Here is a 23,015-nt window from a genome sequence, read left to right as displayed (position 1 = left end):
ATCAGAAATATATTGGCTTGGATGTGAAACTTCCGTGAACGGCCTGTAGGGCGCGTCCTTGTTCTCTAGCTCCCTCATGCAAGTGCGTAATGACGCACCCGCCTGCCAGCGCCTCTCATCCCCTCCTCCCTCCTGTCACATCTGGACCGTGCTCCTCTCATCAGCAACAATCAGCGCAGTGGGAGAGAGAAAAAAGGGCTAGGAAGAGAAAGACAGAGAGGGGGGAGGGAAGCGACCGGAGGAGCAGAGCCTAGCTCGGTCGGTGCAGCTTCATACAGAGCCGAGCAGAATTAAGGAGAGGATATAGCGCAAGGACATCTAATCGTCTCAGCCGCATTAACGGATATTTTGCGTCTCGTCAGTTCTCCATCCGACAGTCCAGCTGTTTTCTTCGGCTTCTCTTCCCTCCTCCTGTCTTGGGTATGATGATGAGCACCAGCCTCCTGGAAAATCCTGTGCAGGCGATTCTGTACCTGCGAGAGCTCACCACCATCGTCCAGAACCAGCAGAGTCTCATCCAGACCCAGCGCTCCCGGATAGAGGAGCTGGACCGGCGGGTGGACGAGCTCATTGGCGAGAACAGGCACCTGCGGGACGTCAGGGTTCAACAGCAGCATCCTTATCATCACCACTACCACCATCACCCCGACCCCAGCTGCTTTCATCAACACCACCACCCTCAGGACCCGCAGCTCGAGACCAGTGCGGAGTGTCTGCCTGAACACAACGCGGCATCAACCTACGTAACGGCGACTTCGGAGGTCCAGCAGTTACCCTCCCAACCCATGGACCCTGGGGACATGCAGCTGGTTCCGGCAGACCTGTCCACGGTTTCTCCGGTTGACAGTGAACCAGAAAACGGAGGAAGTTCCCAAAGCTGCCGCACTTTGGTTCCGATGACCCCCACAGCCCTTTGTCATTCCCTGGCCCTATCAAGGAAATCCGAGTGAGTAGAATATAGCTGTTTGCATTTGTTTGTGTCCGTACCAAAATAGTAAAACTGAGTATGGTATACAGGCAGAAGGTTTAAAAACTCCTGTGGTAATGCATTTCCTCCATTATCGACCTATATCACTAATTTATTAAGCCTGTCTTGTATCCCTCGTAGCTTTTGAGTAGCATCCTTCTAAAACTGAATTATTCTGCGCGTGCACGCGCGCACGTGCGTGTACTGAAGATTTTTAACTGGGTAAATGAAGAAGGACTCATATCTGTGGTATGTGACACATGAGGGGTATTTAAATGTGAAGCTGGATCACGAATACTGGATTATTACGTAACAAACAGCTGTAGTAGGCCTATATATTAGCGTGTGTGTGCGCGCGCGCATGTGTGTATTTGTGTGCTGAAAACAGGCGGTCACTGTCAGCTTGAAACAGGCGCAGCCTCACCAGCGATTATACACTGATGGTCTGTCCGTGGTCCTGCTGATTTCTATATGAATTATCGCACGGGATCTGTGAACTCTCACGGGACCTCTGGCCCTCTGATGTTGCTGTGTTAGATGAGGAACACGTGCGCACTGTCAGTCAGACACACACACACACACACACACACACACACACACACACACCATCACCCCCTGCTTCGCACCAGACCTTCATAGTACATCAGCACGTCACCTAATGAGAGAAAACCCATCTTTTTCTCTTTTTCTCACTCTGTGTGCGTGTGTACCTCCAGTTCATGAGTTGTTTCCCAGCAGGAGTCGTGATTGGTCTCTTTGGGACTCCACCCACACTGGTGGGAGAAACTCAACACTCAGGAGGAGTTTAAAGGAGAAGAGGAGAGGAGTGCATGAGGGGAGACATGCAAATGGGAAAAAAACAGTTGTTGATATTTATCCTCGAGTGAATGATTCACCTGCCACACATTTCATTTCCGTCTCTCCGGGTGTGTGTTTGAATGTGTGTTTGTGTGTGCCTGTTGCTCTCTCTGGAACCTGAGTTGTAGTCTCTAGAGAGCTTACCCTGCGGCAAATTGGTTATTATTTGAGAGAAATCTGTGTAACACCACTGGTTCTTAATTTAAATTAGGTTAACTGCTGAGGAAGAAATTAAAATAAATGAATTGTTATTATAAAAGCTGGAGGGAGAACACAGCAGAGCTGTTCAACAGTTGATCAGGCATCGGGCAAAATAGCCTATACGTGCAGGTGTGTGTCCTTGAATGCAGCCTTTTATCCTCACCTGTCCATGAAGTTGCTCTGGATAAGACCGGCAGGTTAACACCTAACTTGTCGTCTTGCTCGCGGGGTGGGGTGGGGGGGAATACAGGTTTTTACTTGGATTTCCTTGGATTCCCCTTCCTGTCATTGCCTATGGCTCTGTGTGTGTATGTGTGCATATGTGTGTGCATATGGTTGGCTATTTGCATATTTGTGTGCTTTGAACTATGGTCATCTTGGTCAGAGCACAGGTCTGAGTCCTATGAGTTGAGAGACAGGATCCTCTCCCCTAATTCTCCGTCTTCCCACAGCTGAGCCTGCTATCTGCCCCACTTAGCCCATGGAGCGAACGGTAATCAGCCATTCTCAGGAGAGAGAAAGGCAGAGAGCTAGAAAGAGAGAGGGATGCATGTTCTGTCGTTGTCTTTGATGGAGCCCTTGAGGTGTCTAGAGGAAGGAGCTTGAGGCTGACTTTGGAGTAGTCCAGTGAAAGGGAAGGAGGTGGAAAGTGATAAGGGGGGGGCATAGAAAGAGGCTTTGACGGGTCTCTGTCCACAGAGAGCGAGACAGGTATGAGCAGAGACCAAAAAAACCATGATATAAAGGGAGACGCTGTCTCCTCAGTTTATCTATCTTGCTGGCGGCCAAATGGATGGGTTGGACAACAGAGGGACGCAGTGGAAGGTGCATACAATGTACCAGCAACGTTTTGAGTCCAAATGAAGGGGATCTTGTTTCATGTCAACCCTCCTCTTCCTAGCATACTCTTTCTGGATAAAAGCATTGCGTTTAAAGTACTCTTACAAAACAGGACAGGGAGAGGGATGGAGAGGGAAGACGGGGCAGAGAGAGAGAACATGGCCTGACAGCAAGAGGCATGTAGTGTTGAAATATTCACCTTTTCGCTTTCTCTCTCTCTCTGTTTTACAGTTTGACGTAAAGTTGGTTTTGTGATGCCTCCTCTCAGTCAAACAAGTGACCATCACAATATATCCCAAAAATCTACATAACAGAGATACTGCATAGATGTATATAGTCCCTTAGTTTGTACCTATATTTAAAAAAAGAAATGAACATGACCAATAGCTTGGATTAGGAAAATTATTTAATCATTTGTCTACTGATCAAAAGACTGAAAAGGAAAATAATAAAAGTAACTGGGTAATAAAATGTGTTTATAAGATATTTTATTTTCTAGCAAAATTAAATAAAATTTTGCAAAGATACTGGATGCACTTGTAATAATAAGTCCTAAAAAATGTTTGACTCAAGACCTCACCTGGTGAAATAGAGTTTCTCAAAGTTCTAAGACCAGGGTTGAGAACCACAGCAGCAGTGCTGCTAAATGCAGATGAAATGATTCATGGACATGCACAGGTTTTCATGTGTGCATGTATGCAAGGTGTGAAAGGTGTTGCACAGATAGAGCCGTTCACGCACCAATTTTAACCGTGAGGAGTGTTGATCAGCTATGATCAGTATGTTTATTTAAAAGCTTTTAAATTTGTGGAAGTTGCCGTGAAATAGTAGCTTTTTATAGCTTGGAATGTCACCCCGAGCCTCGCACAGACTCTGACTGCCTGTCAGTGTGGGTCTGTGTCACGAGCAATATGCTGAGCTGAGCTCAGGTCAGAACACAGAGGAAGAGATAATTCACTGACAACTGGATGCGTTCAGCTCATTGGGAAATGACCCAATGTGACCCACACATCACACCTTTACACAAAAGATATGATACAATCGTTTTGAACTCATAAATATTTTTTTTCATAATGTCACTGGTGGTAGGTGTTGACATGTCTTGTTTTCTTTACATTTCTTAAAAATCTTTTCCCTCTAAATTGCTCCGGCTCAGAGTACCAGCAAGATGCCTAAAATATGAATGCAGATGTAAAATGTATGAGGGAGAAATGAGAGATGCTAACTTAAGAAGAGACAGTACAGGAAACAGAGCTTGAGTGACCATCTGTCCTGATTGGGAATTCTGCTAAATCACAACAGATCTGATTGGATGGGCGGAAACATAGACAAGCTCATCCAGATACACAAACTCACACTCAATCTAAGCATCCTCAGCCATGAATTGACCTACATAGGGTATTTACCACACGATCAGTGCCACATTGTAAACAGAGCCCATGGAAATAATCCAGAAGAGCATAACAAGAATCTTTTCAGTGTGCTTTGGGATGTTGGACTAAGAAAGAACATAAGGAGGAATATGGAAACAAGGCAAACATCCAGCAAGAGCCAATAACAACTGAATGACATGCTGTCCTTCTGATTCTGTCTGCTGTCCTCCACCACCCCCCCCCCCTCCTTTTGCTTACCTATCCTCGCTCTCTCGTCTGCCCTTCAGGAGTGAGACCGTGCTGCACCAGTTTTGCTGCCCCGCCCCTGAACATCCAGAGGCTGACACCACAGGCTCATCCAGGTAAATCCAAGTCACACGCCAATCACGGACACTTTCATGCCTCTGCAGCTTTTTACTTTAACAGTATGGTTAGTCAACAATTGAAAGGCTCCTGCCTCTGTTAAAATACCAACTGCACAGAACTGCTTTCGGACGTGTGACGCTTGCCGTTACAGTGAGAGAGTTAAATGTATTGAGCCTATAGATTGTTCAGCTTCAATAGTGATTCACATGCATGGAGAGAGATGGAGAGGGAATGGTGGGGTAAACTGATGTTGGATCTATAAAAGGGCCCATAGCAACCCAGTAATGACACAACGTTAACACTACCATAGTAACTACAGAAAAAAAGACTTTGAAGATCAACTGTAACCTCTTTAGTCTATTTCTGTGTGGGCAGCTTGTCTGTTTGTTGTACGAGTTTGTTTGTTATTATCTTTTGTTTAAAGGCATGACCTTTCATTCAGTGATGGTTGGATGAGCAAAGCTCAGTTGTAAAACTCTCAAAAGCTGGATTTGACATGTTTCTTAATGAATACCCAAATTTCATGTTTTGGCCTCCCTCCTCTAGAATTTCCCCATCGTCTAAATTCAGCCAATCCGATTGGTGCCTTCCCATTCTCTCTCTTCATCTGGTTTCATCTCTTCCACCATGTGTAGTTTTTTTTTTATTATCCATCATTACTCATTATTTATCTGTCCTCTATTTCTGTCTCATCTTTCCTCACCAAGTCTCTTACTCACTCTGTTTTTATTAATATCACTATCTGTCTGGAATCCCTCTTTTCTCTGATTTGATGACAACTATCATCATCATACAGCCACAAAGTCCTGATTGGATGAGATAATGGCACAGCAGCAGTTTACACCCGCCTGAGATGATGAGGTTTAGACGAGCCGCGCATCCCTGAAGTTCATTATTATCATCACTTGAAGTTGTGCGTGCCTTCTGGCTGCAGACTTGCTCCACCTCTACACCCTCACTGTCATTCACTGGCTCCATCAGAGCACACAAACCTCCCAAGAGATGTCACGAGATCCGCCTCTAGTCCAACCTGCAGGGCCTTTTCCCCCCTATGCATGTTCATGTTTATGTGAATGAGAGTGTGTGTGTGTATGTGTGTGTCTGTGTTTCTTGCCAGGCTGTACAGAACTATAAATCTCTGTAAGACCATGTGAGATGCAATTAGACACATGTTCATTTCACTTCCACCGTTACGTCACGTGATATAACTGGAGTGTGTGCTTGGTTCGTTTCTCGCAGCTACATATGTGTGCATATGTGGTTGTGTGTGGGTGTGTGTGAGAAAGAGAGTATGGCTGCCATAGCATTACGGAGGCTTTTGCTGTCCAGATGCGTTAATAGCTCAACTCTTGCTTTTAAATCCTCTAATGTATTCTAATGTACTGTAATGTATTCTGATGCTGCGCAGGGGCATGGCAGCATTTTAATAGAGTTTTTGATAGAGACAGCCTCCAGCATGCACGTACCCAACACGGTCTCTCTGTATCTCTCTCTCTCTCTCTCTCTCTCTCAATTTCCTCCACTGGTTTCTCTTCATCCACCTATTTTCTCTTTTTTCCTTCCAACTTTATTTCATTTAGAGATATGACTAAGCATCTCTGGCAATATCGCTGACTTTTGGCTGGAGAACAGAGACAATTTGCTTTAACAGCAATCAAGGAAAACAAAGAGGAGCTTTAGTGGTGAGCTCATTATTTAACCATGAGCAGGCTTTTTAGTCTCCCCCGTTGGATTTAGCATTAGCCCCTTTCGTTTATAACGGTAAGCATTACCTGGGTGGAAGAAACGAGGCGAGTGCACAACATCAGGCACACTCACACTTGTCAAGCCAGTTTGGCCATATAAAAGGTGCTTAATGGCATATTATGGTATTATATCTTTGAGTTATTGGCTGATGGTTGGGCAAAACTGGGCGATTTACCATGCCAAAATATAAAAAAACATAATAACATATAATGAACATATTTGACAGAATAACTGGAAATGAAGTAAGTGATACTTGCCGTCAATGTGAACTAGTGAGTTTTAGTTTGTAACAAATAGTGAAATAGTGAAGGAGTGAAAGGATTGTGGTCCTAGCACAAGTCAACTTACATAAAATATTTTACATTCCAGGTCTTACACACTTAATTTTTCCTCATGAAACCTGCTTTGGTGCCACAAACCTGACCAAACAGCACTTGACACATAAACATAGTCACCTTTGCCCCGAGCCAACTCAGCCACACATCACGCTGTGCCTACCACTGCTCTAGTGAACCTTCTCAAAAACGGCTTAGCTGATGACCTGGACTGCAGAGACGGCAGAATTTTGAAGGTCAGCAGGGAGCACTAATAGCTTTCTGTTCTTATTTCCGTGGCAGTGGACAGATGCTTAGCCTGGAGGATGGAACATCCTGTGGTGGTGGACAGGAAGTGGAGGGGACCAAGAGAGAAGGACCGAGCGAGTACGAAATCAGCCTTGAGAATAAGAACAAACAGGTATGTTTTTTTCAGATTTGTTTCCATTGTGTGTGTGTGTGCGCATGTGTGCGTGCGTGTGTAACCACAAGTGAATTCTGAATGCTCTTCCTGTTTTAACATGAGGATTTGCTCATTGGACCATCATTTGACAAAAAAAGATTCAAATTAAGATCTATTTCTGTCTGAGGTGTTGACATGAAAAAAACACCAGCAATTCCACTGTCAAAGCCACAGCAACCTAAACTATGCTAGGTTGTCATGGTAACAGCTATTAACTGCTTCTTGCGGCTGGAGATGCCTTTATCTCCTAAACCAAATTGCTGAAGGGTCTGCTGTTGCTACTGCTCCTGCTGCTGTGTTAGTGTGTTTGTGCGTGTCTCTGTTTGTGAACAGGTGCAGTTTTGCAGTTTTTGTGGACATGCTGTGTAAAAAGACACACACACACACACACACACACACACACACACACACACACACACACACACACACACACACACACACACACACACACACACACACACACACACACACACACACACACACACACACACTCTGTGTCATCTTCCCTCTTCTCCAACCCTTCTGCTGAAAATGTATGAGGGCAAAATTCCGGAAGAAGCCGAGATTTTGGGCTAAGCTGCTCTGCCAACAAACGGAACAGAAATAGGCTTGTGCGGGTGTTTACTTTTCTATTCATTTTTGCAAAATCACCTTTGTCACAGTCCATCCATCCTCCTTCCCATGGCCCTTCAGGCATTATTAACAGTTGAATGATGATAGATTATGTTTGGCTCTATAAACGCCATAAACCCCCAGAGGTTACAGAGTATACAGAGAAGAAAGAAGGATACTTCTAAGCAGAGAAGTGTAAGTGTGCTGACTCATGACTCGGGCAAAGCTTGAATTTGCTTGACTCTTTTTTAGACATGGATACAATATGACATTATGATATTTGCCTGCTGGTGGATGAATAAACATGTAGTGGCTGTTATGACAACCACAGTGTCATCAGTAACTTTCAGAGCCTTGTAAACATGTATGATATTTAAAATCACTCCCACTAACTCTCTCCCCCCACCCCCAGATAGATGAGTTGGAGCAGAAATATGGAGGCCATCTGATAGCGAGGCGGGCAGCCCGTCGTATCCAGACGGCTTTCCGTCAGTACCAGCTCAGCAAAAACTTCCAGAAGATTCGCAACTCTCTGTCGGAGAGCAAGCTGCCCCGTCGGATCTCCTTGCGCCATCCGAGTCCTTCGGGCCGAAACAGGAACACGGCCCAGAGACACAGTTACAGTCTGCATCCTGGAGGAGGACAGATTCCCTTACGCTCCAAAACTCCTCCTCCTCCCCCATGTCGCTCCACCTCTCTGCCCCCTTCGCCTGCATCTGCCCCATCAGCTGGTCCCCCTCCTGCCGCAGTCCCACCTCAAACCCCTGGACAAACACTCACACAGCTGGAGGACTGCTTCTCTGATCAGGTTAGTATTTCTTCCATAAGTTAAGTTAGGCAGGGATGCCAAATGATCCAAAAAGTGTAAAAAATCAAGAAATAGGGTTTTATTATAGTTTTTTGACCAAGCAAGCAGGATGGCTCTAGGAATCATTGGAGTCATTGTCACAACTATCTCTACAACTTCCAAGAAAAGTTAGCGGTCCTCAAAGTCAGAAGCATCTGATTAAGTTGCAAACTGCAGCAGATTCACAGGAAATACCCAGAGGATCGTTTTTTTTGTTGTGATCTCTGACTTTTTGTTCCAGCCTTGTATGCATTCATCTGCTTAGAGTGCAACACATTGGCTCGATGCAGTGGTGTGATAGATGGTTTGAATGTTTTAAATGTACTCATCCCTTAGGTAGCCAACTATCACTGTTTATGTTATTTCACTAGTCTCAGAAATAGTCAGACCAAATTAGCAACCCTTCTGGTATCAGAAACTCACGTTCTTCAGTCATGTCCTAACCACATTAAAGTTTGAATGCATATTTTCTCTATGATCAAATTTGCAGCTTCATTCTTTGGCACAGTCAATTGATGACGCCCTCCGTGGTTGGAGCTTGTCGGAAGGTGGAGATGGGAAGGGGCTACTGATGGACCCCGGGGCCCTTCGTGCAGCTGCTGAGAGTGCTTGTCTGCCCCGCAGTGCCAGCTCGCTGCTCATGGCCTTCAGGGATGTCACCGTTCACATCGACAGTAATAGCTCCTACACCATCTCCACCGCCACCACCACAACCACCACCTCCTTGGGCAATGCAGGCGGGGGACAACCGGGCAGCAGGAAGACTTCCGCGAGCGGGATGGATGGAGGCGGAGATGGAGAGTTTGCAGAGGACCCGGAGTTTCCTGCACCTCCTCCAAGTGAGGAGCTGGAAATGGCTGATCCAGGATCCAGGAGGGGCTCAGCAGTGGCAACCCTCGGAGGAGGAGGAGGAACAGAGGGGGTGATCGGCTCAGACAGACTGGGGTCCACATCCACTTCTACCTCCACCTCTATCTCCACCTCAGCCCAGTCTAATCAGCAACCTGCTCAGATTTACACGCAGTACCAACAGTACCATTATACCCATCCACAGCAGATCCCCGGGGGGCCGAGCCCAGAGGCCCTGCAGGCCCTGGTGGTCTCTCTGCCCAGGGACCACTGCCAGGATCCAGCCTCCTGCCGCTCCCCAACTCTATCCACAGACACACACCGCAAACGCCTCTACCGTATAGGACTCAACCTCTTCAATGTGTGAGTGGGCACCAGCACAGACACACACAGTGAATTATTTCTGCACCCTCTAGCACAGAGTTCAGAGTACACCTATTACTGTTTGTGTCTAACAAATATGCAACTGCCCTGCAAAACTGATCTAAGCAGCTGCTCATTAGTGTTTGTGATTTTTGGGAGGAGCGCTGAATGTTCCGTGCCATCTTGTAATGTCAGTGGAAAAAAAGGGACGAAGACACACAGAAAGATAGGGCAAATGCAGTTGAAGAGGAGAGGTAGTCAAGGAGGTCATGGACAATGTGAAAGCCTCTCGGTTTCTATAAATAGAATTGCACTTAATATTCGTTATTACAAATGAAAGTAAATGCACTCATATGCATCAGTGACAGTGGGCAAGATCCAGCAGTGCAGAGGAAACGTGCACTCTTCCTTTCCCTCTTTCTCTTTCTGCTTCCTCTTACGCACACCTTCATTTTCCCTTCATATACACACACACACACATTATGCACCATTTCTCTTGTATACTGTGTTACGCATTTTCTTTCTCACTCTGGCCCACACACCTATCGGCTTGAATGCACAAAAACATTGCACACACGCTCTTTAAGTCTTAACACGATCTGCTTTTTTTCTGCCGTCTAATTGCATTAGGAACCCAGAGAGAGGCATCCACTTCCTGATCACGCGTGGTTTCGTCCCCGACACCGCCATTGGAGTGGCTCACTTCCTGCTGCAGAGGAAGGGCCTGAGCAGACAGATGATTGGAGAGTTCTTGGGGAACAGCAAACTGCAATTCAACAGGGATGTCCTTGAGTGAGTTCTGATTATTTATGCAGTACGCAATGCACACAGACACGTACGTGGTTGGGTTTCTGTACAAGTCCTGTCACTGAATCAAAATATATTTATATTGCCAATAGCATCAATTCAGGCTTTACAAAATGATCCAAAAATCAAGATCCATCCTATGATGATATATCCTATTAATACATTTCATAGTTTCCAACCCCATGCTAGGATGACTTGATGACGTCTTTAGGGTTATCCTTCAGACGTCAGCCACAGATGTCATTATTCAAGCCATTGGTAGTCCTCATTATGACAATGACAATGAACCTGATCTTAATGTGTAAAATTAGTGGAGTGCTAATAAGAACCAATTCTGAGTTGTCATGTTTTGACACCCTTAAGTTCATCATGTAGACCTGTCTGTTATTATTTATTTAACTATTTACATTGTGGACCAAAATATATTTATTTTACAATTTTGATTGTTTATTTATCTATTGTTTTTGTGATATTAACTATGTATTACAAAGACCGAAAATTACATTTAAAGCACTCCCCTTGACATAACATTCTAAACTCAAGATCTATTTATAGCTGTTCTAGAGGTTTCCCCCACATGACAAGGTCCTCATTAGCAAGTTGATTTTGCTACATTGAATATCTCTAAAACAGCAGCAAACTTTAAATTATTTAGAGCATCTCTTGGACTTCTCATTCATGATGACTTGAAAGATAGACCAAATTTCCCTCAGGACCCTGGAAACATCAGTTAAAAAATATAAATCCCACCCCGAGGTTCATTTAATAGCAGCTATGTGGCTTTCAATTGTATCCGAGTTTGTACCAGGGTCATAAAGGGAACCTTAATGAATGATTTTTACGTTGGTCTATCACTAAAAAAAGAAAGTACATAAAAAACTAATAAGAGACCGTGACTCTAAATTTAATGGATTCAGGTATTTAAAAATATCTAAAGTAGGACTAGATGTTGCAACCTAACACACACACACACACACACGCTTGTCATGTACCACTTGCATGCATAAAGGCAACACATTTATAAAAACACTAACACTCACCCTTTTTGAATCCAACCAGTGTAGACAGAGATCCGCGATAGAAAAGGCTTTTTGCTGAGGTTGATGCAGAGACCGTAGAAATAGGTCACTGCACTGAACCGAACACGCACACATACAAGCTACACACACTCACTTTCTTTTATACACATAGACACAGATGCACGGACAGAAACGAACGTTTGCACATAAATGCACGCGCACTTCTTCCATTGCTTCAGCCTGCCCTCAGCCTTTCATGTACCTCTCTTCTGCCCCCTTGCTTTTTGCATTTCATTATTTTACCCTCTCATCCCTTTCTTTCCTTCCCCTCTTATCTCCCACTGTCATCAGACCCCATCTTCCCTATTGATGTTTGCATGTGTGTGCGTGTGCAGACATGTTGTCCCCATGTGCGTCTTCCGGGTCAGTGGTTCTGAATTGGAGGTATGACTGTGAGAGGAAGATTTGCCCTCAGCACTTGGTTGCCCACAGTTTGATGCACATGCACACACTCGCTAACACTCGCTCTCTCACCTTCTCATTACAGTGACAAACTGCAGCTAAATGCAACTCTCTCCTTTCTCTCTGACTGTCTCGTAATAGCTGCGTGGTGGATGAGATGGATTTCTCAGGCATGGAGCTCGACGAAGCCCTCAGAAAGTTCCAGGCTCACGTTCGTGTTCAGGGAGAAGCGCAGAAAGTGGAGAGACTCATCGAAGCCTTTAGGTGAGACTGTCAACTCGCTTACAACAAGCCCTGGCTGACTAACAGGCTCTGGCATCATTTTTTTTCAATACAGTTCAACACAACAACAGTCCATCACATGACCTAGCGGGGCTGGTAAGGGCACTCTGAACCTTTTGAAAGGAAAAGAACTTTTGCCTTTGGCCATTTATGCAACACATGTAGGCAGGCTCACATATTTTGCAATGAAATAGAAAACTTTTTTTATCTTATTTTGCGGCCTTGGGGTAACACACGTATCTAGAATGGCATACTAATAGGGCGGAAGGGTAGTGTCTTACTAGTTATGCCAGCTCGGTGTTGCAGGCTCTGATGAAACCAAAGCCGTGTATCATTAGCAAATTACACTGATTGCCTGTAACCTCTGACTTAACTCAGCAGTGTTTGATTGTCAGCCAATCATTGCTGCGATGTGAGCTGCAGGCCATCAGTGGCACACAATTACATGCTCTTCTTTACATCTTTTTGCCCTGGATGGAACTTTCTAACCAGATCTTCAGGCTCTCCAGGCTGCATGACACTTGTGTGTCCCTTTTCATACGGAATCACACATAAATATGTAAAAGTGCATGTTTGATGCTCATGGGATTTTAGCTTAAGCTGATTTTGTGCTTATTGGGTCATGCCCTACAGTCACTAAATTGTAGGAGCCATATAAAAAAAAAACTGTGTCTCTCATGTCCAGAAGGACAGGAGGACATGAGAGATCTACGGTAGCTTGCACACGTGTGCCTTCCAGTTGACTTGGCCAGCCAGATTTCCCTATAACTAACTCCTAGTCAGAAACAGGTCATTATAGTGCAATTTTAATTTCTGACTGGCCGGTCTTAGAGGCAGAAGTGAGTAGACCAATTGGAGCTGCAATTGTCTCCTTATCCGCTGGCTAACACTGCCCTTGAAATGTCCCGGTAATGTCCAAAGATTGCTCCCAGGACGGAAAATGCAATAAAAATGGCCATCATTGTTTTATGTTTCAGAGTAATTGGTTGCAATGTCGCATACATTTAATGTCTCTCTTCTGATGTGCTGTGCTTTGCCTGAGGATTATTAACATTGTCCCCACCATGAGTTGACCCATTGACCCTTTGAACTCACAAACCAAGATATCCTTCTGAGCGGAAAGCTGGTTGTATAATTCAGTGTTACTGTAGAAAATGCACTGCATACTTATTGTCCTGCAACACATTTCTGCATCCAAGTGCAGACTTTGTTTGTGTGAGCTGCTGACCTTCAGCTTGTCTTTTTGTGCTCTGTGGTCTTTTTTCTGTGTACCTCCCAACTGTCTTTCTCTGTCTGCCGTTGGTTCATATTGAGGATTTAACCATTTAAGATTAAGAGTCCACAGTCAAAACACTTTTCTGACAAATTTGAATTTTGATTTAATCTGAAAAGTCAGCGGGTCACCAGTTACTACATTCGTACTGAGGGGTAAATGAATGTCTGAAAATTGCTGTGGAACCGACATGGCAATCTGTAACAAAGTGCTAGACTGGCCCTCAGATGGACATTGCCATCATGAGAGACATCAGCTAGCATGGCACTAATTCATAGTTTCATTTAACAAACATTTCTCCAAAAGGAATATATAGCCCATATGTTGAGGACTATTTTCAATTGCGGATTAGTACTAATTTATTGCTCCAGTTAGTATTTATAGCAGCAAAACGGATTATGTAGGATTGACTCAAAATAAATTCCAGGTCTATCCTAATGCAACTTAAATGGAAATGTGTGGCAAATTGATGCGTTTTAATATCTGTAGAAGGCTGTAGATTCATAAGCAATACCTGAAGGATTTGGTCTATGATCAAACATAAATCATCTGCACTAAGAAAACTGTGTTCTGATTACAGGCTAGAGGTAAGAGTTAAGTTAGAGGTAAGAGAGGAAATGAGTAGACATGACACATCCCCTCTCTGCTTCTGATTTGAGGGCCAATCAGAACACCAACCGAGGTCATCAGCTAATCACAACTCCCTCAATCATATGTGCCGAGCCCCTGGGTGCAGATTACAAATTCATCAGCGATCTGAGGCCACACTTTCTGTAACTAAGAACTGTGAGTATACGTCAGATAATAAGGGGCTTTTATCGGGACGGCCAGACATCCGATGACATGTCTGTTACGTAACAGTTGTTATGTCACCCGTTTGAATGGGTTGTACTCTTGATGTGAATAGTTCGTTTATACGAATTGGAATTTGTGCCAGCTGGCATGCAACATTCATATGGAGATATGAAGACAAGATATCTGGAGCTTTTTGTTTGAACAGGTTACATAAGACGGAGATCTGTACTTGAAAAAATGTGTGAATGAAGCACAAATAAACACAAATGCATAGACATAACCACAGCTTTATTTATTCACTTGAAATGTTTGCTCTCATGTGCACTTCACATTCATACACATCCGTCCATAAGCTGTCACACGTGCACAGTAGGTCTTGGATGAATTGGCTGCAGAATTACATCAAAATGGCAAATCAGGAGGCTCGGTTCTGCCTCTGTGTGTCTTTATACGTGTAGCAGTGTTTGAGCCGAACAGCATCTCTTCTTCACATCAATTGACTTAGCGGCAGTCTATTGATACCCTATGCGTACTATGGTTAAAGATCTTGTTTGGGGTCTGGGAACAAGCTTTCTGGTTGTAAGTCTCAGATGTGGCCCCTCGCTTGCATTTGCTCCGATGAGTCCATAGTTCTATGGAGCAAAGCAGCCCTCTCCATGTCTGCATCCTGCCTGGCCACAGAGATTAAAGCCTCCCACTACTGAAATGGCCCACTGTGTAAGTGCAAGTGACAGTAAGAAAGATAGGGAGGGAGCTGTGGGGGAAGGAGGGGTTTCAAGTGAGAGTTTGTGAAGCCTGTGGGCAGTGATGGAGCAAAGGAAGTCCAAATATGGCATCTCCGGCTCCAACGCAGAGCGGGCAGCGTTACCTCACCTAGGGCAGTGCCATTTTGTCAAATGACTCCTGTCTCTCTCATGGTCTCATGGTAGAATGATCCTCACATATGAATAGAAGGTACAGTCAATCAAATGAAAAATGCTACAACTTCAATGGTGATACCAGGCTTAGAATCAGTCTCAATGCGTCAAAATCGGAATCTCAAAGCAGAAATACATTTCATAGCACTGTTTTTTAAAATTTGATACATTTTGTTTTGACAAGGTATCAATGCTGTTATTATATTCAGTGTCAAACAAAGTCAAACAATATAAATTGTCAAATTGCATTACATTTACTTAATCTACCATCGACAAGGAGCTTTGCAGTAGAATATAGGAAATGTACTTTTTGGGGTATTGTACACCAAACCTTTACCACGTTTGATTAATTTGCATTGCATTGGTGGTACACATAAACGCTATAAACTGGGATTGAGACTTGCTTTGTCTCCCCTATAAAATCTCTCTTTTTGCAGTCTGGTGGTAAATTGGCCTAGAATCTAGTCCAAGACTTAAGATTTACCCCTATGTCTATGCTGTCCTATTTCCCCTCTACAGCCAGAGGTACTGTATGTGTAATCCCGATGTGGTGCAGCAGTTTCACAACCCAGACACCATCTTCATCCTGGCCTTTGCCGTCGTCCTCCTCAACACTGACATGTATTCACCAAACATCAAACCTCAGCGCAAAATGGGCCTTGATGACTTCATTCGCAACCTAAGAGGTTAGTGTGTCCAAATACACGCATGAGCATGTTTGATAGAGTGTGTGTTTGAATAGATGCATGTGTCATCTCGGTTAGTGTGGACATGGTAGATTAGTTGATAAAATGCCTGGCAGGTTGTTTTATATGCACAGAGTTTAACATGGGGGGACATATTTTCACATTCACAATTCAAACCTTTTACTGAAGATCATGAGGAGATCCATCTGAGAAATATGCCAAAAGTTAAAGGACGACAAAAAAAAGTGAGGGCAGGGAAATTCAATGTTGTACAACAAGCCATCCCTAATCAACCTCACCATCTGTCTTTTGAGTGACTCTTGAAGTGAGGTAAATTACTCAAAGAGGCGAAGGGCGCTCTCCTCCGCTACATCAAGAAAACTATCAGCTGTTCAGGAGGAGATTCCTGATATCCTTAACTCAGAGCTCTGCTCCAGAGACCGCGGCATTGACTCATTTAATTGAGGCTCCCGTAGAATTAGATTTTTAAGATATGGGTTTTGGGTTTCCAGAGGCATTTCATCACCTGAGGCTCAAACAAAGGTCTCCAACAGCTACTGTGAACACATTTATGTCCATCTAAATTAACCTCACCACGATTGTTGTCAAACATGACAGGCAACGGGAGACATTTAAAAGTCAGTCAAAGTCATGATGGAATTATCATAATTAGCTCGCTACAGCTCCTGAAATCAACGTGGCCGTGTCATTGTTTTAATATTTTCGTTCCCGTTATCAATGTAAACTGCACGTGTTGTATTGATCGTCAGGCGTGGCAACCGTAACTAAGGGCGGAGGTAGGCTTACAGTACTTGTTACCTCGATAGTGACTGCTACCTTTTCTGGGCTATGTTCCCTCAGGTGTGGATGATGGAGCTGACATCCCGAGGGAGATGGTCGCAGGAATTTATGAGAGGATCCAACAAAGGGAGCTGCGCTCCAACGAGGATCACGTCACCTATGTGAGCCGCGTGGAGCAGTCCATCATGGGCCTCAAAACTGTGAGTCATGTTCACCTTCGCGTGAAAGTCCTTCCTTCAGGAGCTTTTGTCTTGTGCCATGTCCTCTCTACTCTCTGTCATGCCCATCATTTTAACTCTGCCTCTGTAGATCCTCGCTGTGCCTCACAGACGTCTGGTGTGCTGCTGTCGTCTGTTTGAGGTACCTGACGCCAACAAGCCTCATAAACAGAAACTGTCCCAGCTGCAGAGAGAGGTCTTCCTCTTCAATGACCTGCTGCTGGTGAGGAATCTCTTACCACAATAGTCTTTGCGACTGAATCAACATTTTATCAGTAGTTTGTACATAATTAGACATAATCTTAATTCTGCCCGGTTGTGTGCCATGTGTCCCTACTGTAGATCCTAAAGCTGTGTCCCAAGAAGAAAAGCTCGGCCTCATATACCTTCTGTAAAGCTATGGGTCTTCTGGGAATGCAGTTTCACCTCTTCAGCAATGAATGTGAGATGATACGTTACTCTGCTGCAGTGTGTTCTAAGTACAGTTGTACCGTAGAGCTGAAAAATGCTGAGGTGGCTGACAGGATTTGGTGTTGCCAGCCGTTGTCCGGGCCAATACTTACTCTAATTAGCGACTTGAGATGCCAGACTAAAGTTGGACTTATGAAACAAAATGAACAACAGGATTTTTCCACAAGGAGCCATCTTAAAAGCACATTTTAAACTAATAATCTGTTTATAGCGATAACCATGAATGCAACGCATTTCAGCTCAGCACTGTTTAAAACCAGAGCCTGCTGTCTAGAAAGGGTTGCATTATATTGTTAATGTTTGCATATATTTACTATACATAATTGAGGGATTGCTTCCACAAAGCCTTTAACATGGTGACAACTGATACAGTGGCTGGCTGCTAATGGTGCTAACAATGCTGACAAAGCTAACTGTGTTAATCCGGGGTGTAATCGGAGGGCCTACTCTGCTGTGTCGATGCCGAGGGTCGGGACAGCGCTAACAGCTGTAATGGTCGAAGATTGTTTTAATGTAACTGAAGCTGCAATGGGCATCACGAATGTGAAGAACCTTGTAGATCTTTATTCAAATGCCTAATAGTCGCATGAAAATGAATGGTCTGTTTCCGGTTTTGTTGTGTGATTAATACTTTAGTACCTTCCTAATATTTCTGAGTAACATTTCTTCCGACAGAAACACACATGGTTATTTTGAAAATTCGGCATCCTTTCATGAAATTAAGGTGATGGTAAAAGCGATTTCTTTTTCTCTCTGGCACATTGATGGTGCTTCTCATCAGACTACGCCCATGGCATCACAATGCTGAGCCCGTTCACCTCGGAGAAGAAGCAGCTGGTGAGTTTCTGCTCCCCGAGTGGAGAAGAACTCAGGAAGTTTGCAGAGGAGCTCAGAGAGGCGATAACCGAGGTCAACGAGATGGAGCAGATCCACATCCAGTGTAAGTGAGGCACACACACCGAACCCCCCCCCCCTCTCTACTATAGGTATATGGCTGGTTTCAATTTCTTTTCTTGTGATGTAGGGGAATTGGAGAGGCAACAAGGCATCCTGCCACATGGCACACACACCAATGGCGGGCAAGTGGACACACACACAGGACATGGCTCTCCCTCAGGTGCTAGTTCTGCTCGTGCAGCAAAAAACGCACAACACTGCATACACAACTCATAGCAACGCATACATTACTTAAGGTAATGGTAGAAAATAGGACAACTTCAGGGAAGGCAGATGCATGAAAAAGCTCACCACACTGGAAAAGAAATTGAAAAAAGCAGTGGATGATGATCAGAGGGCATAAGATTTATGTTATTTTCACGTTTCTATTATTAAAAGGTGGATTGGTTCCAGGAAAACTTTCCTTTTCCTTCTTGTGCACAGATGTTCTGTATGAATTAAACTGACAAGCTACTTGTTTTAATAGTTTAGCTTCAGAGGTGCTGGTAGATGCATTTTACAGCCTTTGGACTTTTTCCTTCATGCTAAGTTGGCTACGACTATATATATATATATATATATATATATATATATCTATCAGGGAGACAAACAAACCTTTAGATGTTTTTGACACTTTGGACAGAACTAGACTTCTAGAAGTCTACGAGTCGTCGTATCATCTCGTTCTCTGAGACTGTAGATTCACAAAATGCAGAATGAGTAACTATCTTTCTTTTTAACGTTGTATGTGGAGCATAGATCTGCCTGTTGACTTACAAATAAACCTGTTGTTCCAACAGGGCAACAGGATGTGTATGATAATACCGGCAACAACAACACAGTAGAGGTAAGTGCAAAAGCCACTCATGTCTAACTCAGGTAAGTGCCTGCCTCCCCTGTTCTGTGGGTATGGTTTTGTATGTGTGTGTATGTGTATGTGTGTGTGTTCGCAGATAGTGACTGTGCCTCATCCGGAAAAAAAAGTTTGCTTTATGCTTCGCTTTTAAAAGCGCTCCACTTAAGGGACATCCTCACTACGCAGCCAACGAACGAATGGCCGCTGAGAGGAGTGTGCTGTAGTGGCGCTAGGTCTCTTTCTGTGCCTCGTGAGTGGATCAGCAGCCACTCTGCTTGCTATACAGCATCCCGTTTGTCATTAGCTGCTGCTTGCCAGCCTTTTGTATAAGCCTTTGCGAGCCACCATAAGCCCGGCTGGCTCATAGAATACCATCTACAAAGCCAGATAAGCTTGATACTGTTATCAGTCTGTGGAGTGTGTGTGTGTGTGTCTGTAAAACAAGCCCATCCTATAACTGAGTGTAGATATGGAGACTCTTTTCCTCATTTGCAATTTTGTCTCTGTTTTATTCAGTTGCCCATTCTTTCCTCTCTCTCCTGCCTCTCAGTCAGTCCTTTATAGTTGTAAATAAGTGTGTTAGGGAGACACCCGCCCTCGGTGTCACCTCTCTCCTCTCCTGACACTCCCTTTGACTTGAAGCTCTGCACAAAGATACACGCACTCACACAACGTCAAAAAATCTCTTCTTACCCTGCTACTTTTCTCTGCCTGGCCTAGTGTGTTTACAACATGAGTAAGAGAAAGGGTAAATCATGTAAAAACATGATTGAGGGGAAAAAGAGTTGGACTGTGTGTTCATATTGCTCTGCACCACTACCTGCATGCCTGCATGCCCACGTGCGTAACACACCAGAGGGCTGCGTAGAGGCTGCGTTCAGGCTGGTAACTCCTCATGCGTTCTCTGACTGTTCCTAAACTAGGTGTCAATTCACAACAGGCTGCAGACCTATCAACTGAGCCAGCCCAGTATTGAGTCAACGCCTCTGGCCCTGGCCGCGCCGCCCGCGCTGCTCAGCTCTATTCAGCCCGGAGAGCTTCGCCCAGACACACTCATCCAATGCCAGCAGATAGTCAAGGTGATTGTGGTGGACCAGAGTGGGCGAGGGCGGATGGAGGCCTTCCTCAGCCAAGGCCCGGCTGCCCACCAGCTCATCCATTCGGCCATGTCCACACCTGTGCGAGTCATAGAGGGGGATGGTCCTCAGCCTCCTCTGCCTCCTCCACCTCCACCGTACAACCACCCCCACCAGTTCTGTCCCCCTGACTCGCCAATGCCCTTCCACCACACCCTGCCCCTAACCCGCAGGCGTAACTCCAGTGGTTCCCGCAGCATCGTCTGAGTGGACGGCTGCACTACGAACCTTTGGGGCCCAGAACGGAGCCTCGCACTCACATAGCAGCAACAGGTGGAGCACTTCTAGAGAACACATTCACTCATTTCGAATGGTAAGATTAAAGCATTGCTAAAAAAACAACGGAGGAATATACTGCATGAGTCAAGTAAAAGGACAACAGAGAAGGAAACCAACAAAGATCTATTCATAGTTTTGAATGGTGATGTTTTTGAATATGGAGTAGTTTGATGCCATTTATGACAATGTTTCTTCTTCCTTTTGCCTCCAACATGTCAACCGGTAGCTGATGGTGTCATCCATCTAAATTTAACACTCTTAAGAGATGTTGTAACTTTGCTTTTTAGATTTCACCTTTCCGACAGATGTGTCAGTGAGTTATGCCTGTCAAACTGAAGGGCATTGTCAGATATGTGGGAGCCCGGGATCGTTTCAAATATGAAGAAAAAACGTGGGATATTGATGTTAAGTTCACACCTCGTACACAGGTATTCAGTGTTAGATACAGCTCTGTGAAGAATCATTTCAGCAGAGCTAATGTAGCTTCTCTTCACTGCAGTCCTCTTTTCCCGTCATCTCTGCATAATGGGAACAAATGAGACTCCCAGCTTATTAGTTTCCTCCGTCTTCTAGGGAATAGGTAACTACTCAGTGGTGGAGGGAGAAGCCCAAGAAAAAGACCAATTGCGCTAGCATCTCCACCCTGTCACGTGCACTTAACTGCATTAAGCACACATGTTGCTACTCACTAAACCAACCTAAAACCACATCTTGACGACAATCATATTTTTCTGTCCTTCATTGTTATGTGTTTTGCTGAACTTGTGAGAAAAGATATATTCACAATATTGTGTGACTGCCCTCATTCTGTGGCATTTTGCTCCCATAGAGCTCAGGTGATTATTTGCTGCACTGTGACATCTGAGTTGAACTGAGAGCAGCGTGCTTGTGAACTGATTTCAGTCGGCTTACTCATGGGCAGCAGGGAGGTAATTAATCAAAATCAAAAGTATGAATACTGTTAGTACCTATGGATTTAGGCAATACTTATATGATGATAATATGATAAATTATATTATTTTCTCCACACAGGGTAGACCAAGGTCACCTCACAAAATCATCACTCTCCTCTCACAAATTATATTTTATCTTGCACACTAAAAAGTTATATAAGCCGAATAGCATTTCTATACTGAATGTTAACTAGAAGCGAAGTAGAAGACAGAATATCATGGAAAAAGTCTTATTTTCATCATCGGGTTGTCTGTCCAGAGCCTGAGCCAGTTTGTAAATTAGGTTGCAAATCATCCAACTGAGGAACACCAAACATGTCTTGTATCTTTTGCACCACAGAATATATTGGATAGAGTGTAAATAGATAATATAGATTTATTCTGAAAAAGTGATTGGTTTGCCCAGTGTGTGTATCTACGTATGTATTTGTACAGAGAAGAATCTAGTTTAAAAAAAGAATATTATAGTTATTATAGCTATTATTATTATTCACATTTAATATGAGGGGGCATCCTCAATCCTTCTGCTAGGAGAGACAGGAATCAGGCAGCTTTTATAGAGCACACTCCAGTTACCATGGCAACACACTGATATCATTACAGATCTACAATCATCATGAAAATATAGTGTTGTATTATCATAGAATAATTAAGATGTGGCTGTGTCACCTGTTGAGATGTGTAAAGGGCTATTCTGTATTGAAGAATATGTGCAGTGACTCACAGGCCATGCGCACACACACACACACACACACACACACACACACACACACACACACACACACACACACACACACACAAACATGCACATAGCTGCTAAAGCAACAGAAAATCCAACATAGAAACACCTTAGAGACTGATTTCTCAAGTCAGCCCCCCACTTTGTTTACTGTAAACTCTGACTGACTTGTACTAAACAGCATGATATTGTTTTTTTTTCTTTACAGTACACATGGGCAGTTTATTTATATGTTGTATTATTATGTCAGGGCATGTTGGGTTGGTAAATGTCATTTTCTCCTCTCCCGAACTTTCTGCCCGACCCCTTAGCCCTGCCTTCTCCATGGTTGTCATGGGACGCATCAATCTGCATCCTCAATGTGGAGCACTGTTAATAATATTTGCACCCTAACAATATTTCTAAAGAGTAGATTTCTTAAAGATCAACATGTTTACTAATGGAATATTTCTAATTTTTTTTCTGTTCAAAGAGAATAAAAGAATAAAGTAGTTCTTACTCTTGGTCCTGAAATTTCTGTGTGTTGACGCCTGAATCCTTTCCTGAAGTTTGCGTCTGTATCACCCCCCACCTCTCTAATGAATGA

The 23,015-nt window shown here is 44.1% G+C and overlaps 1 protein-coding gene across 4 annotated transcripts; it reads left to right on the top strand.

The window, feature by feature from the left end:
• The first annotated feature begins 112 nt into the window (after window positions 1-112).
• iqsec3b (IQ motif and Sec7 domain ArfGEF 3b) lies at window positions 113-22,927 on the top strand. Of its 4 annotated transcripts, none has more exons than XM_037451289.2 (15): window positions 114-946; window positions 4,527-4,601; window positions 6,969-7,086; window positions 8,153-8,548; window positions 9,078-9,799; window positions 10,430-10,591; window positions 12,229-12,351; window positions 15,874-16,040; window positions 16,902-17,041; window positions 17,151-17,282; window positions 17,402-17,501; window positions 18,312-18,470; window positions 18,555-18,647; window positions 19,267-19,313; window positions 20,246-22,927. In XM_037451289.2, the coding sequence occupies exons 1-15, from the start codon at window positions 423-425 to the stop codon at window positions 20,663-20,665; spliced, it is 3,378 nt and encodes a 1,125-aa protein (XP_037307186.1). In that variant the 5' UTR covers window positions 114-422; the 3' UTR covers window positions 20,666-22,927. The 4 variants fall into 4 exon arrangements, with proteins under 4 accessions (XP_037307187.1, XP_037307189.1, XP_037307186.1 ...); XM_037451291.2 differs by having other exon boundaries at window positions 20,263-20,431; XM_037451290.2 differs by lacking the exon at window positions 18,555-18,647 and having other exon boundaries at window positions 113-946.
• Window positions 22,928-23,015: the final 88 nt, after the last annotated feature.

This window comes from Pungitius pungitius, chromosome 6 (assembly GCF_949316345.1).
Source record: "Pungitius pungitius chromosome 6, fPunPun2.1, whole genome shotgun sequence".
Classification (NCBI taxonomy): Eukaryota; Metazoa; Chordata; class Actinopteri; order Perciformes; family Gasterosteidae; genus Pungitius; species Pungitius pungitius.
Note: the sequence above shows the minus strand (reverse complement) of the source record. Positions and strands in the feature narration are given on the sequence as shown.